Below are 14,840 nucleotides of genomic sequence, written 5' to 3' on the forward strand. Positions count from 1 at the left end.
AGTAGTTCCATGAAATTGATGGATCTATTACACGCTGAGGCGTCTCATAAACACTTAAATTTACAAACTAGTTATAACCATCTTTACAATAAAACATGCCAAGAACTTTCCGGTCCTGAATTGCTCACCATCAACGAGCGCCTCCATGACATATTGCGCATTGAATCCCGGAAACTACACAAAAAACAAGTTAATAAATTTAAAAGAGACGGCGTACATGTAGACCCTGTAGTAAGAGAGCAGACAACCTTAACTCTCAATCGTACCATCATAACCGGAAAAAATTCCCGGAATCGCCGATTCAGGAGAAAAAAACAAGGCTGCATGAACTCTACAAACACTGTAGTCAATTTGTCTTCAGTAGTTTTGTCGGAGACCGAAACAAAGGTACTGTCAAAAGGTCTTAATTTTTGTCCCACGCCGGGCAAAATAGATTTTATACTTTTGGAAGATGACCTAGACAAGTTAGCAAGATCCCTCAGAATTAAGGAATATTTTTCTAAAGACACCACAAAAAGTTCCACTGATTGTGACACAAGTGATCTCGACTCAGATGACGACCAAGAAGATGTCGATATTCCCAGATTCAGGAAAAAAAGTTCATGGATTCCTAAACCCAGTAAATGTGCTACTTTAGAACATATTATTGACAAAATTAAATCCGACGTAACAAATCTGTCCACTGCTACTTCCCAAACATTCAACAATTTATCTTCTGAAGAAAACGAAGCTGTGCGGTTACTTAAAAACAGAGACGACATTATAATTAAACCAGCAGATAAAGGTAGCGCTGTTGTCGTCATGGACAGATGTGACTACATTCAAGAGGCGGAACGTCAACTCTCTGATGAGAGATTCTATAAGAAATTAGACTCTGACCCCACCCCTCAATTTAACACAGAGATCACCACAAACCTGAAAAATATGTGTGAACAGGGACACATTGATGAAACCACATTTAAATATCTAAAACCGGAAAAATCAAAGCCGGGGCGTTTCTATCTACTGCCCAAAATACATAAAGTCAATAATCCAGGTAGACCAATTGTTTCCGCCAATGACCACCCTACAGAAAAAATATCAGAATTTATTGACTTTCATCTCCGACCACACGTAGAAAATTTACCATCATATATTCAAGACACAACACATTATCTTAAAAAAATGGAATCTTTGAACCCTCTCCCACCTGAAACGATCCTTGTCTCGCTTGATGTTACCTCCCTCTATACTAATATCCCCCATGACGATGGTATAGAAGCCTGTAGGGAAGTCTGGAACTCTCGTAACACCTTACATCCACCAACTGAATGTCTCATCCAGCTTCTTACTTTGGTATTAAAATGCAATAACTTCACATTCAATGGTGAGCACTTTCTCCAAGTTAATGGAACAGCAATGGGAACAAAGATGGCCCCGTCTTATGCCAATATTTTTATGGGGAAATTAGAACAGAGAATTCTCAATTCTTTTCTTTATCAACCCCTCTCTTGGTTCCGATTTATTGACGATATTGACATGAAGTGGGATAATACTGAACAAGAACTAGATTTGTTTATTCAACATGCCAACGATGCCCATCCCTCAATAAAATTCACATACGAAATCTCTGACTCTAAGATCACATTTCTTGACACTACAACGCAATTGAGGGATGGAAACATATTTACAGATCTGTATTGCAAGCCCACAGACAAACATCAATATCTGTCTCCTTCAAGTTGTCACCCTAAACATTGCACCAAGAGCATTCCCTACAACCAGGCCATACGAATAAAAAGAATTTGCTCCACCAACGATGTTGCCAAAAAACGACTACAAGAACTTCGCGGTCACCTAAAACATCGGGGCTACAAAAGGAAAGACATTGATAAAGGTTTTTCTCGTGCTAGCAACATCAGCCGAGATGAACTTTTACAATATAAAGTCAAAAAGGTCAACAGGAGGGTGCCTTTTGTGTTGAATTACCATCCACAATTTGACAACTTGTCTCACCTTATCCGCGAAAGTTTGAAAGATATCGAAAAAACATCCTAAACTATCCAAGATCTTTCCCGAGCCACCTGTACTGGCTTTCCGCAGGCCCAAAAGCCTTAAAGACTTGCTAGTGAGAGCTGAGTTATGCTCTCAAGCAGGCTCTTCGTCAGTGGGCTCTTGTAAGGGTTGTGGAAACAAACGATGTCTGACTTGCAAACAAATACTGGATACCCAGACTTTTAACAGTCACTCCACTGGTACAGAATACACCATATTAATTTTGCAATGTTAATTGCAAGACTACAAATGTTGTGTATCTCCTACAGTGTAAATGTGGTAAACAGTATGTTGGCGAGTCAGAACAGCCGTTTCACAAACGAATGAACGGTCATCGTAGCGACTACCAATGCAAGCCAGACCTCCCTCTTAGTCGACATTTGAGATCCCCTGGCCACACTAAGGCAGATCTCAATCGACTGACCATTACTATCATTGACCACAACTCTGCTTGGTCTAGGGAGGATAGACTTACTCGGGAAAGATTTTGGATAAGAAAATTAACAACTTTGGCACCAAATGGGATAAATGAAAAGATGTAATTCGACACCATGCAGTGCTTCACATCTGGGTTATATCACTTATTATTACAGTCCCCGTTTTTATTTCTATCCTTACTCATTTCTAAAATATATCTGTTGAATATAACAATCTAAATTGCTTAATTTTTTGAGGGATGTATAAGTACCAAGCCACGTCCAACTATTTTACTTTAGTCAAAATTTGTTATTTTTTTAAACGGCCGTTTGTTTTAAACATCGCAGACTCTAATGTAACTACACTACAGTTGTTAAATCTGAAATATTTAGAAATTTAGACCGTTCAGTGCTGTTTATTTAGAAATAAGACCGTTCAATGCTGTTTATTTAGAATTCTTATTGACGCAATCTTTCTTGTAACATCATAATTATCGACACTGTTAAAGACTGTTCAAGCTTTAGAATTGTGCTAGTTCATATCGCACATTATTATTTTTATTTAAAACATGGATTTGAACTCTGGTGTAATTAGTCATATAACCTATTTCATATTCAACATATTTTTGCAATGATGCAAAATATTGAAAACAACACGTTATTAATTTCTTGCGTCCGAAGCGCTTTTCTGGATTTACCTTCATCAGGAACGCTCAAAGCCAAACATTTGAAATCCGAAGATGTATAAGTGATGATGCAAGCGTCTTAACTGATGTTCGGTTTGCCTTTTTTATTGTATAAATTTCAAGATTTAGTAAAAGTTTAATCTAAGAAGACTTAAAGATGATTCATTTAACATCAGAATCTGACTGACGAAGGATATCTGTTATCCGAAATATTTATAAATAATTACATTTATAGTTCCTTTTTGTGTTATTGGTGTTGTTATGTACACTTTTTAGGCGTTTATATATATATATATATATATATAAAATGACTAAATAAATAGTCAACGATCAATCTTACAGGGCGATGAATCATGAAATATGATTCTGTACACTACAAAATATAATATGTAACAAGTCAAAAAGGGTACAACATCACCATAAAATAACTATAAAATATACAAATATTAGATATTTCGGATAACAGATATCCTTCTTCAATAATAGCACGATGTCAAATGAATCATGTCAATTCAAATTGAGACTCTATCAAAATCTTGATTTATACAATTTAAGCGAACGCTGGAACAATTTTAAAATTTCCAAACACACAGAAAAGACTACAGAAATATGCCAAAAATAAAAATAGTTATTTACGATGTGAAATGGCACAACTTTAGATTTCCAAAGGATGTGACAGTTGAGATGTAATAACTGCATTGAGGGCAGTCCTCAAACAAAAAAATCAAAATAATCAAAAATGTCCTTACCGATCCAAGATGGTATAAATTAGACAACGGTAGGGCAATTACAACGGAAACTACATATTAAAGCCTTCCAAACGAATAGCAGTCTAATAGTGATTGAAAAAATAAGTTTTGTATATTAAGCTTAAATAATTGAACGTGGCAACGTACTTATACATCATCCCGAATCAATGAAAACCTGTAATTTAAACGGTAATTTTAAAAATAATTTCGAACTGTAAAACCAGTACTAAATCCGGCGTTGTTTGAAACAGGTGGTCACAGGAAAATGAGGGACTCGTTCTATGTTTTTTCATTCATGCCCTCTGGGGAGACTGTCCGTAACTTTCTTATCCAAAATCTTTCCCGAGCGACTCTGTCGACCTTCGACCAACACTCGTTGTGGTCTATGATCGTGATGGTAAGGTTTTTGAGATCAGCTTGTGTGTGTCCAGGTGATCTCAAATGACGACTTACGGGTAGGTCGGGCTTGCAAGTGTAGTCACTTCGATGACCATTCATGCGTTTGTTAAATGGCTGCTCTGTCTCGCCAACATACTGCATGCCACATCGACACTGAAGGAGGTATACAACATTCTGGGTTTTGCAAGTTAAATTGCAATATATAGTGTACACAGACCCAGTGGAGTGGCAAGTGAATGTTTGAGTATTCAGTATTTGTTGACAAGTCAGGCAACGTCTGTTACCACATGACTTGCACCATACTGCAGTTGAACAGCTTTTATTTGAGGAAACGTCAGCTCTAACAAATAAGTCTTTCAGACTTGCTGGTCTCCGAAAAGCTTAGACAGGAGGATTGGGAAAGATCTTGGATAATTTAGGGTGTTTGGCAATAGTTTGCCAATTGGCACGGATCAAATGTGAAAGGTTATTAAAGGCTGGATTGTATGTAAGAACAAACGGGACTATTTTGCTGCGCCTCTTCCGTTTGTACTGTAAGAGGTCATTGCGGCTGTTATTGTTAGCGCGTTATATATATATATATATATATATGTAACAGCTGATTGTTGAACATGTTGAATATCTCTTGTAAATTATACGTTGTCTAACAATATAAAAGCTATTGGAAAATTCTAATTCATTTGCACGTTTGCCTAACCCAGAATGAAAGTTTGAAAAGAAATATAGGTTTCCCATGACATGACGAATAATAAATGACACGTCTACCGGTCAAACGTTTGTTTCAGGGGTTTCAGGGGAGAAACATGCAGTAAGAAATTAAGTCCGTTTGAAATCAAGAAAAAAAACCCACTTACATCAAGAAATGAAACAAAATTTTCCTCATATGTTGGCCAAAAGTTCTTTTAGATTTTTCTTTGTGATATTAAGCAAATCATAGATTGCGAGACATTATTAGCTGGTCGTATAGGTGGGAAGGCAGGGTTTGTGTTATCCTCTTTTTTTTAATATAAAATTGATTGATTGATTTTTGGTTGTTTAACGTCCAGTGGCAAATATTTCATGCATGTTGAGAACGAAAATAAATTAACAATAAATACAATAGGTAGGTCCGGAAATAGAGGTCAACTGGGTTGCATGTCCAGAAAATGTGGACTGCCAAGGAAAAATGGATAGGGACAGACATTAAGCCTTGCAACAGGTCACCTACAGACCCATTAAAGAGTTGTTACAATAGTTCTTAATTAACGTGCAGAGAGCGTGACACTCTCCCTACACAGTTATCGAAATGAAAAGAAAATAAACATTCTGACCGGACGTTGTGCGTACTTGAATATCCCACACAGTCAAAAGGATGTTCCACTTTTTAAAAGGAGAAAGAAGACCTGTAGTGACCCTAATTCTAAATTCTAGTCATCTTTGGATTTTGTTTTTAAAAAATTGTGTTGGAGGGCGGTCAACAAAACAGTCCTGCAGTGATAGATGATGGTGATGGGTAGTCGCTTATCGTCCAGCAGTCCAGCAGTATATTAATATGCATATTCTGGACGAGAGCATGTTAATGTAATAAGAATATTAACCTTGCTATGTTCTAGACCGCTGAGGAGTCTGATTTTCAAAGTTCTCATTTTACACGGTGAAAATCCGCAAGAAGACATGAAACATTATTCTTACTCCTAGCCGAGAGGTCTTTTGTCTTACTCGTAAATGCCACATGCTTAGCGGAGAAGCAGCAAGTTCCAATTTTAAAGTCTCTGGTTTGAAACAATTGGAGTTCGAACCCACGACCTTCCCGCTCTTGAAACATACACGCTGGCACGAGACATCCGAGGCGGTGTGTAGTGATAGATGATGCCGTACAACTATCTGACGAACCTCAATTCAGACGTAATGCTCCAATCAAACTGAAACTGAGACAAAACAGCATAATTGATCAAGCTTGTTAAAGTGATCTAAAATGTCAGAAATAAATGGTTAAGAACATTCCTTAAATATTAAAAACCATGTGAGTCAGCTTCTTCAAAATTAATAAATAAATGATGAGTATCGTTGTCCTCATTGTTTTCGTTCATGGCAGCATCTATCAAGACATACATGTACTTAGTCTAGTATTTAGGTTTAAGATGATAAACAAATAAGTTTACCTGTTAATATAATCGTCAACTTATAAGCCATTGTAAACTTTGGTTTCCGAAAATGTCGACTGATAACAACCATTAAATTTTGTTTGTCGTTTAAACAGGATTTGAATACATGCAGTCGTTATTCAATTATCATGTAGACATTGTGTGGGTTACGTGTGTACATGAAACATGATATAATTAAGAACGTGTAATGTGAACATTCAAGGAAGTTGCCTTTACTGATTGAAAAAAAGATTAGAATGAAAATAACAATTAAGTTATTTATCTATTCAATAGACAAAACTCAAAACTGTTCAGTTAAAACATAATTAAAATGAATAGCATTAGTGGACCATATAATTCCAGTGGGATGGGGGATTGATTGTTTGCTTAAAAATATAATAAAAATCATTTTACTTATAGGTTAGACAATTATACTTGTGTTTTATGAAGATTTAAGCCCAAGTCGAAGCCGAGGGCTTAAATCTTCATAAAACATGATCAAGTATTGTCTGACCAATTAAGAACATATTTACACTTTCGAGTGACCTTACAAAATTATCCTTTTCCATTGTAATATGCAAACCTTAATAAGAGTTCACTTTTTATTAATGAGCTAAATGTAAAACATTAAATCATCATTTCAATGGATGAAATGAAAAAGCTCGGACATAGTTTGTGAGGACAGAATGGATAAATTAATTTTCTTCCGCTTCAGGTAAAATTTAATACTTTAATATCTTGACATTTTTGTTATCTTAAAAAGCAATACAGTTTTATATAAATCCCCTTTTTAAAATTTGACTTTTTTTATAAAATAAAACTCGCTAGATTAATATTTATATTCAGACCATTCAACGTTAAACATGTTAAATTCATACCGTTTATTGATAATATTGATAAATTTACATGTATGGTGTTTCTCCGAAAATAATTCTTTGCTTTATATATCAGTAGTCTGGCATTGTTTTATAGAAAGAAAAAAATCTTGCTTACCCAATTGTTTTTTTTTATAAATGTGTACCGTTATAAAATGTATGAAAATTTGCAAAATTGAAAAGTTTAATTTAAATTTTTGCTCTTTCATCTTTATTCAGTAGACTCTTGTCCCATGGAAAATGTCTCAGGGGATTTTACACTTGGTAGTGCAGTTATTAAAAGTTCACTTTCTTAATTTACTGACAATGAAAAGTCATTCATGTATAATAGCATTTCATAGTTCATGGAAAACCATGTACTATGCAAATTAGAGGGGGAAAAACTGACTTTTCATTGGACGAGAAGGGGTGAGTATGTTCTAAATGGAAAGAACGGTTTATTCATTAAGACTGTATTATTATTTTCATATTGTGAACATATTAACTATTTCTTGCAAAGTCCTTCATTGGGTAGGTGAACATAGACATAACCTTTGAATCATTTAATTGAGATCTGGAGCTGGCATGTAAGTAACTGCTAGTAGTCCTTTGTTAGCGTATGTATTATTGTCATTTTGCCATCTGTTTCTTTTGTTACCGTATATTCTGACATCGGACTTTTTTAAAGGAGCACTAACTATAAGATATATAAACATATATATATAATGATTTTTTTATTCAATCAATAATTAAAGTAAAATAAGGAAATAATATAATATCTCATACATGTTTTAGCCAGTATTGCTTAATTTTGTCAAAATAAGCTATGAAAAATTGATGATAATTTATTCACTTGCAATATTTCGATCTGCATTCATGTGAACTTCAATGTAACCCTTATCTAGATAAGGATAAGGCATCTTTTTGCCTTCTAAATTTTTCAAATTGAAAGAATGTCGACATTGAAAATGAAACAAAGGTAAATCGTTTGATTGACTTATTCGATCCACAAAAAAAATCTTATACAGGTGAGAACGATGATAAACATATATTTTTAAAATCTGAAATTAAACAGACGTAGAAAAATCCAAAGAAAGAGTCTGATATCTAATTATATTTATAGTTATGTTTAATTTGTATCGCTGATATATGGCAATCGGAGGTGTTTTGGAATTCAACTCGACAGTTAATTAAATTGCATCTAGACTAGAATACATACGAAACGCAGTTACATATTTTCGAGCCCATGCCCGGTATATTGTTTATTTTAGACTTTTTACAATTTTGATAAATGTTTTACATTATTAAAAATTAAATATGATAATTTATTCGAAACGATGAATATGTATGTGATAGCTGTTGCCCCTTTCAACTAAGTTTTACTATGCGTATTGATTTGTATTTCTTTATTCTACATAAGCTAGAGGTATAGGGGGAGGGATTATATCTCATAAAACGTGTTTAACCCGCCGTATGTTTGCGCCTATCCAAGTCAGAAGCCTCTGGACTCTATTGCGCCTGTCCAAATCAAAATTCATGATTCAAAACCGACAATACCATGAGAATAATTTAAACACGACAACAACAAAATAGTCTATAACAAAATATACCGCATATACTTATTGTTGTTTGCCCTGCTCCATTGGACGACCATCAAAAATCTATGCGTTCATTTTTGATAATTAACATTTTAATTCAAATTATCTGTAGATAAAACTGAATTTAAGAATGTTCGCTTGTCATGATTCGGAATTTTTGTCAGATTTTCGAAATCCACTGGTTTTATTTATTCGAATGCCTTGAAAATTTTTGCCCATTGACACCCATTTTTCTGTTTATAAATCTTTTGCATGACAAATTATAATGTCTTATAAAATCTTATTTGATTTTAAATAGTTTTTAAGAACTTCAACTAGTCAATTATATAGCTATGAAAACTCATGAGAGAACATTTTCCGCCAAAATTTCAATGGCTAATACCTCGAAAACAAGCACATTGACCTTTACATTTGTTTGTTGCTTTTTTGATTCCTTGATTAAATCCCTATCGATATATACTAGTCTTAAGGAAAGTTATTTATTTTGAAACTGAGTAGCAAACTTCATTTAAGGTAAACAGAATGATATTTAGTTACATCTGAATTGAAAATAATAATAAAATTGGGATCCCGCTAACATGTTTAACCCCGCCACATTATTTATGTATGTGCCTGTCACAAGTCAGGAGCCCGTAATTCAGTGGTTGTCGTTTGCTTATGTGTTACATGTTTGTTTTTCGTTATTGTTTTTACATAAATAAGGCCGTTAGTTTTCTCGTTTGAATTGTTTTACATTGTCTTATCGGGGCCTTTTATAGCTGACTATGCGGTATGGGCTTTGCTCATTGTTGAAGGCCGTACGGTGACCTATAGTTGTTAATGTCTGTGTCATTTTGGTCTTTTGTGGATAGTTGTCTCATTGGCAATCATACCACATCTTCTTTTTTATATCATCATATATACCAGGACTAAATTTGGTATATACGCCAGACGCGCGTTCAAGAAAGTTAAAAAGGCCAAATAAAGTACGAAGTTGAAGAGCATTGAGGACCAAAATTGCTAAAATTTTTGCCAAATACATCTAAGGTAATCTATGCCTGAGGTAGATAAGCCTTAGTATTTCCAAAAATTCAAAATTTTGTAAAGCTGTACTAGCTGTTGTTAATTAAACTAATATTGTTTCAACCATTAATATGTCCATTTGAAGTTTACTGTCTTCCTTTAAATGCATTACTTTTTCAAATGTATATATGTTAATGAATGTTTATAATGTTTACTTTGATGCTTTATTTGTTATATTATGAATACTTATGTAGTGTTTGTTATTGTTCAAATACCCCTGTTGGGGTCTTTGAGAAATAAAAAACTTGAAAACTTGAAAACTTGGCTCACTTCCGAAGAACAAAAAAACCCAAAAAACCGCGACACATTGATATGTTTTTATGCCTTGCCTTATTCCCCTAAAAAAAAATGCGTTATCAAATATATAAACACAAAATAGATAAGAGGCGGGATCAAACCTATAATCTTTAACATTATCTTTAACATAATAAAGAAATGATGAAATAAACAGAACAAGTTGATTGATTTCGGTTGCCATATGTCCAGTGGCAAATATGTCACGCATGTTCGGGACACATATAATAGAGATCAAAGGATAAAGAATAGAGTGAAATGGTAAAAACTAAAAGATATAGAATCATAGAAACGATCTTTGATATGAAAACTCTCCCCTCACACACACACACCATAACCATTACTGCCAATATGTGTCTTATTATATACATACATTACGGGTCTAGATAATAACTAAACGTACAATCATCTAATGTGTTGGATACCTAATTATAGTATATACTGTATCACAAAGTAAACTTGCATACCCCCCCCCCCCCCCCCTCCTTTCCCAATGCAGTATTGAAAAGTAAATCATTTAAAAGTCGTGAAGATAAAATATGTTTTGAAATATGCCCTGCATACTTATTTAAGCAATGACATATAGTAATTATTGAAATACTGTGGGGCTTGAAAAAAATCTCTTTTAGGGATTCGGAGATGAGAACAGTAAAAGAAAGCTCAGCAACGAATCCTACATGTAAAATGATTTACGGTGATTGTTTTTGGTGATTGGTTAGCCTCCAGTGGACACTAAAAGGCATATTCAGTAAAAAATATGAATAACAAATAACAACTATCATGCTGAACTTGATCTTCAAAGCGGTAGTTCACAGAAAGGCATGTCATCGTATGTACACTGATACTCCATAACATTTAAATTTAAAATACTTACCACGACTTAGTACTAATTCATAACATAAAAATGGTAAAGAGGCAAACAAGCCTTATAGAAAAAACGATATAAATTAATTCTTGCGACAAAGCAGTTACACAGTGTCGACACGTTGCATAGAGATTTTGAATATTATAAAATTAAATCATACATGGTTAAGTAGAACCAGAATTTAATACAAAGTGTCACATTTTGAAATAAACATCTATTCGATTTATGTAACAAGTTAATCTTTAAATTTCATATAACCACTATATTTTGGATGTCAACTTGGTCTGAAAATATAAAATATTTCCATCATATAATATGATATATGACTAAATACAAAAATTGCTAGAAATATATATAAAATACTGAACTGGATATGCATAAACCAATTGTTTATTATACTAGGGATTAGTTAATGAAAAATATTTGATTCTTCCTTGATAAAAGCACACACAAACAATTATTTAATTCCGTTAGACGACCAGTATTCGAGAAAGGGTATGCTACACGTGTTTTGTTGAGTCTCTAGGGTTTTTAAATACTATTTGAAATTCACTTAGTGCGAGGTTTAGCTAGTCACAAAACCCGGATCAACCCACATTTGTTTCATAAAATGTCATTAACCATGTCAGGAATATGGCAAGTGTTATCTGATAGTTCGTTTCTATGTATCTTGCATTGTTGTTCGTTTAATGTTGCACTGCAGTGTTTTTGTTGTTTCGATGTTTTTCTCTAATAGTTGATATATTCCCCTCGGTTTTAGTATTACCCGATTTTTTTTTCTCTCAATCGATTTATGACTCCGAAACAGCGGTATACTATTGTTGCCTTTATTGCTCATGCTTGTTTTCAACTAGCTATTTTGACAATCCCCGAATTGGTGTATTTAACTCGTTCGAAACTAAGAAGATGAACAGTGTTCTTCAGAAAGTCGCTTGGTCATAACATTAAGGTTTTCATTTTAGTCATGTAGTCTTTGCTCAAGACCTTCATACATAAGAATGATGGCTAACAAAAGTTTCTAATCCTCGTCTCATTGTTGATTGCCATATCCAAGAGGCTGTAAATAAATGGTTGTTGTTTACTAAGAACATGTATATCCTATTTGCCTTTCATTAATAGCATTGTTATAAATGAAACTTTTGATTTTTTTATCGTTTAAGTTGTTTCTCAATTTTGACCGGACGGGGACATGCTTTTATTGCGTCATTTTTACCTCGGTTGATATGTATATTATTGGCAATCATAAAACGGCTCTGTGAGTAAATATTGTTAAAAAAAATTACTAACTGCACATCTAGTTAGGTCTTTCCACCTTTCCGTGGAAAGACCTATTGAATTTGTTCTGATTATTATTATTATTATTATTATTATTTTTTTTTTTTTTTTTCTTCCGCCTAAATTTTTTTCTTGCGTAGTATTGATATTTCAAAAGATGTCGCTTAGATATTTGGAATATGATGTCGTATAGTTTATACGCTTCAAAAATTTACAATTGCGTAACAAAATACTTTACGTTGTAAGAGTTATCTCCCCAAACACTGTTATTCTTGTGGCCACTACTCCTTCGCAACCGTAAAAGATTACGACAAATTTATTTTACCAAATTGCTCGTTACGTCTTCAGGATTAGAATATTCATTTGGATCGAAGCTATCCGGAGACTCCATATGAGAGTTATTTCCCCTTATGCATTTGATATAAGTGATATGTGTTTCTTACTGGTAAAGCATCAGTGATATAGGCCTAGGGTCTTTAGATTTGAGGTCCTTGGTCCAAAAAAATGAAAATAAGGTCAAGGTCAAAGGTCAAGGTCATATTCTAAATTTTGATTTTGGCTTATTTTCTCTTATTTTCAACAACCGTGAAAGATATCAACAAATTCTTTTTACTAAATTGTGAGTTGCGACATGTTGTTACTTATAAATTTTGGTTGGAAGGGTGCGTAAACAATAAATGAGAGTTTTCGCCCATCTTATATTTAAAATCATGCCTATAGTGATATAACTCATTAACCATACATATTACAGACCTAGGGTCTTTTTGTTTGAGGTCCTTGGTTGATGACCTTGAAATTGAGGTCAAGGTCAAAGGTTAATAGGACGTTCTAGATTTTGACCTTTGCTTTAAATTCATATTTATACATTATAAAGTTATAGGAACTGACATTTTAGATTGATTTTTAATATTTTGATAATAAACTAGATCTTTACTTGTGGAAAGACCTTCAATTGTTCTTTGAACAATTGGTTTTTAATTTTATATAGATGTTGTTTTTTTTAAACATAGTTTTACATCCATTTTATTGATACATTAAAACTGTTATACAAAACGAATTTTCTTTGTACAATGGACACTCGAAATGAGTTAAAAATGTTGATGTTCATACACACTACATGTGTTTTTTTTCATAATCACGAGTTTGGATAGTCGGGCATTTAATGTTTTGAGGACACACACTTATTATTGACCATAGTAGTATTTGTATTTCTCACCTGACTTCATTTGTCTAAAATATCATAAGCATGTGCGTCAATTCTTTTTCCACATTCCTCATATGTATTAACACTGTTGGAAAATTAAATACATGGAACAAAATTGTTGCAAACATGTTTCCTTTATTTTTAAACTGGATACAAATAAAAATCTCAAGCTTAATTGAAGTTCATGATCAAATATTCACTAAGAACAACAAAAATGAAATGGTCATTAATATAGTTTACATGAGATTATATCACCAAATCCCTGAGTTTAATCCATTCCATTGTTCAATAAACATAAATATGATAAAAACGAATATTACCTAATAATTAATATTTTCCAATCATCCCGACAAACAATATAATGTTTCCATAATTTAAGCAGTTTGTTTTATTCGTGTTGTGAACGAGGGTTTCCCGATATTTTAGTGTTTTGATAATTCTATCCTTATCCATTTCCTTTACAATATAGTTTATTTCTATAAATCCTTACTACTATTTTTTTCAACACTAAATTGCCAATAACAATTCCCTTATTTTTATACGGAGAGGATAATATAATCCTGAATCTTCATTGGAATTGTGACAGTGTAAATAGCATGTCCTTATTTTTTATTATCAGTTATCTATCATCGCATCTATATTGCGTCTGAATATCAAAAACGCAATGAACACTATTCAATATACGTACCCATGCTGCTGATATTGACTTGGTTCTGAAAAAAATGAAGAAATTTAGAGTGCTTTTTCGAACGATTTATTATAATAAAATCAACGGTACCAATTTTGTTGCACCAGATGTGCATTTCGACAAAACATGTCTCTTCAGTGATGCTCGTGGCCAAAATATTTGAAGTCCAAAGCTTATATAAAAGATGAAGAGCTATAATCCAAAGGGTACAAAAAATATAGCCAAATTCGCGAAAAGAATCAGAGCTTTGCATGAGGGAGATACATTCCTTAATTTATAATAATTTTTAATACTTTGAAACAGCAAATTTTAATAACACAAAAAATCCGTATTTTCATGCCAGTACCGAAGTACTAGCTACTGGGCTGGTGATACCCTCGGGAGTTAATAGTCCACCAGCAGAGGCATCGACCCAGTGGTAGTAATAAAATCAACGGTACCAATTTTGCTGCACCAGATGCGCATTTCGACAAAACATGTCTCTTCAGTGATGCTCGTGGCCAAAATATTTGAAGTCCAAAGCTTATATAAAAGATGAAGAGCTATAATCCAAAGGGTACACAAAATATAGCCAAATTCGTGAAAAGAATCAG

The 14,840-nt window shown here is 33.5% G+C and overlaps 2 protein-coding genes across 2 annotated transcripts in view; one reads left to right on the plus strand and one right to left on the minus strand.

Moving 5' to 3' along the window:
- The first annotated feature begins 324 nt into the window (after positions 1-324).
- On the plus strand, positions 325-2,037 carry LOC134722349 (uncharacterized). The gene has a single exon (XM_063585964.1). It carries the CDS (start codon positions 325-327, stop codon positions 2,035-2,037), a length of 1,713 nt encoding a protein of 570 aa, XP_063442034.1.
- A 9,115-nt stretch (positions 2,038-11,152) lies between these two features.
- The window catches only part of LOC134722350 (hemicentin-1-like), a 76,091-nt gene continuing 72,403 nt past the window's right edge, over positions 11,153-14,840 (minus strand). The window contains exons 21-23 of the mRNA XM_063585965.1: positions 14,248-14,272; positions 13,572-13,644; positions 11,153-11,364 (exon numbers count right to left, since the gene is read on the minus strand). Of these exons, the coding sequence (XP_063442035.1) occupies positions 13,578-13,644; positions 14,248-14,272 (92 nt within the window). The 3' untranslated portion in view covers positions 11,153-11,364; positions 13,572-13,577. The remainder of the gene's footprint in view (positions 11,365-13,571; positions 13,645-14,247; positions 14,273-14,840) is intronic.

This window comes from Mytilus trossulus, chromosome 6 (assembly GCF_036588685.1).
Source record: "Mytilus trossulus isolate FHL-02 chromosome 6, PNRI_Mtr1.1.1.hap1, whole genome shotgun sequence".
Taxonomy (NCBI): domain Eukaryota; kingdom Metazoa; phylum Mollusca; class Bivalvia; order Mytilida; family Mytilidae; genus Mytilus; species Mytilus trossulus.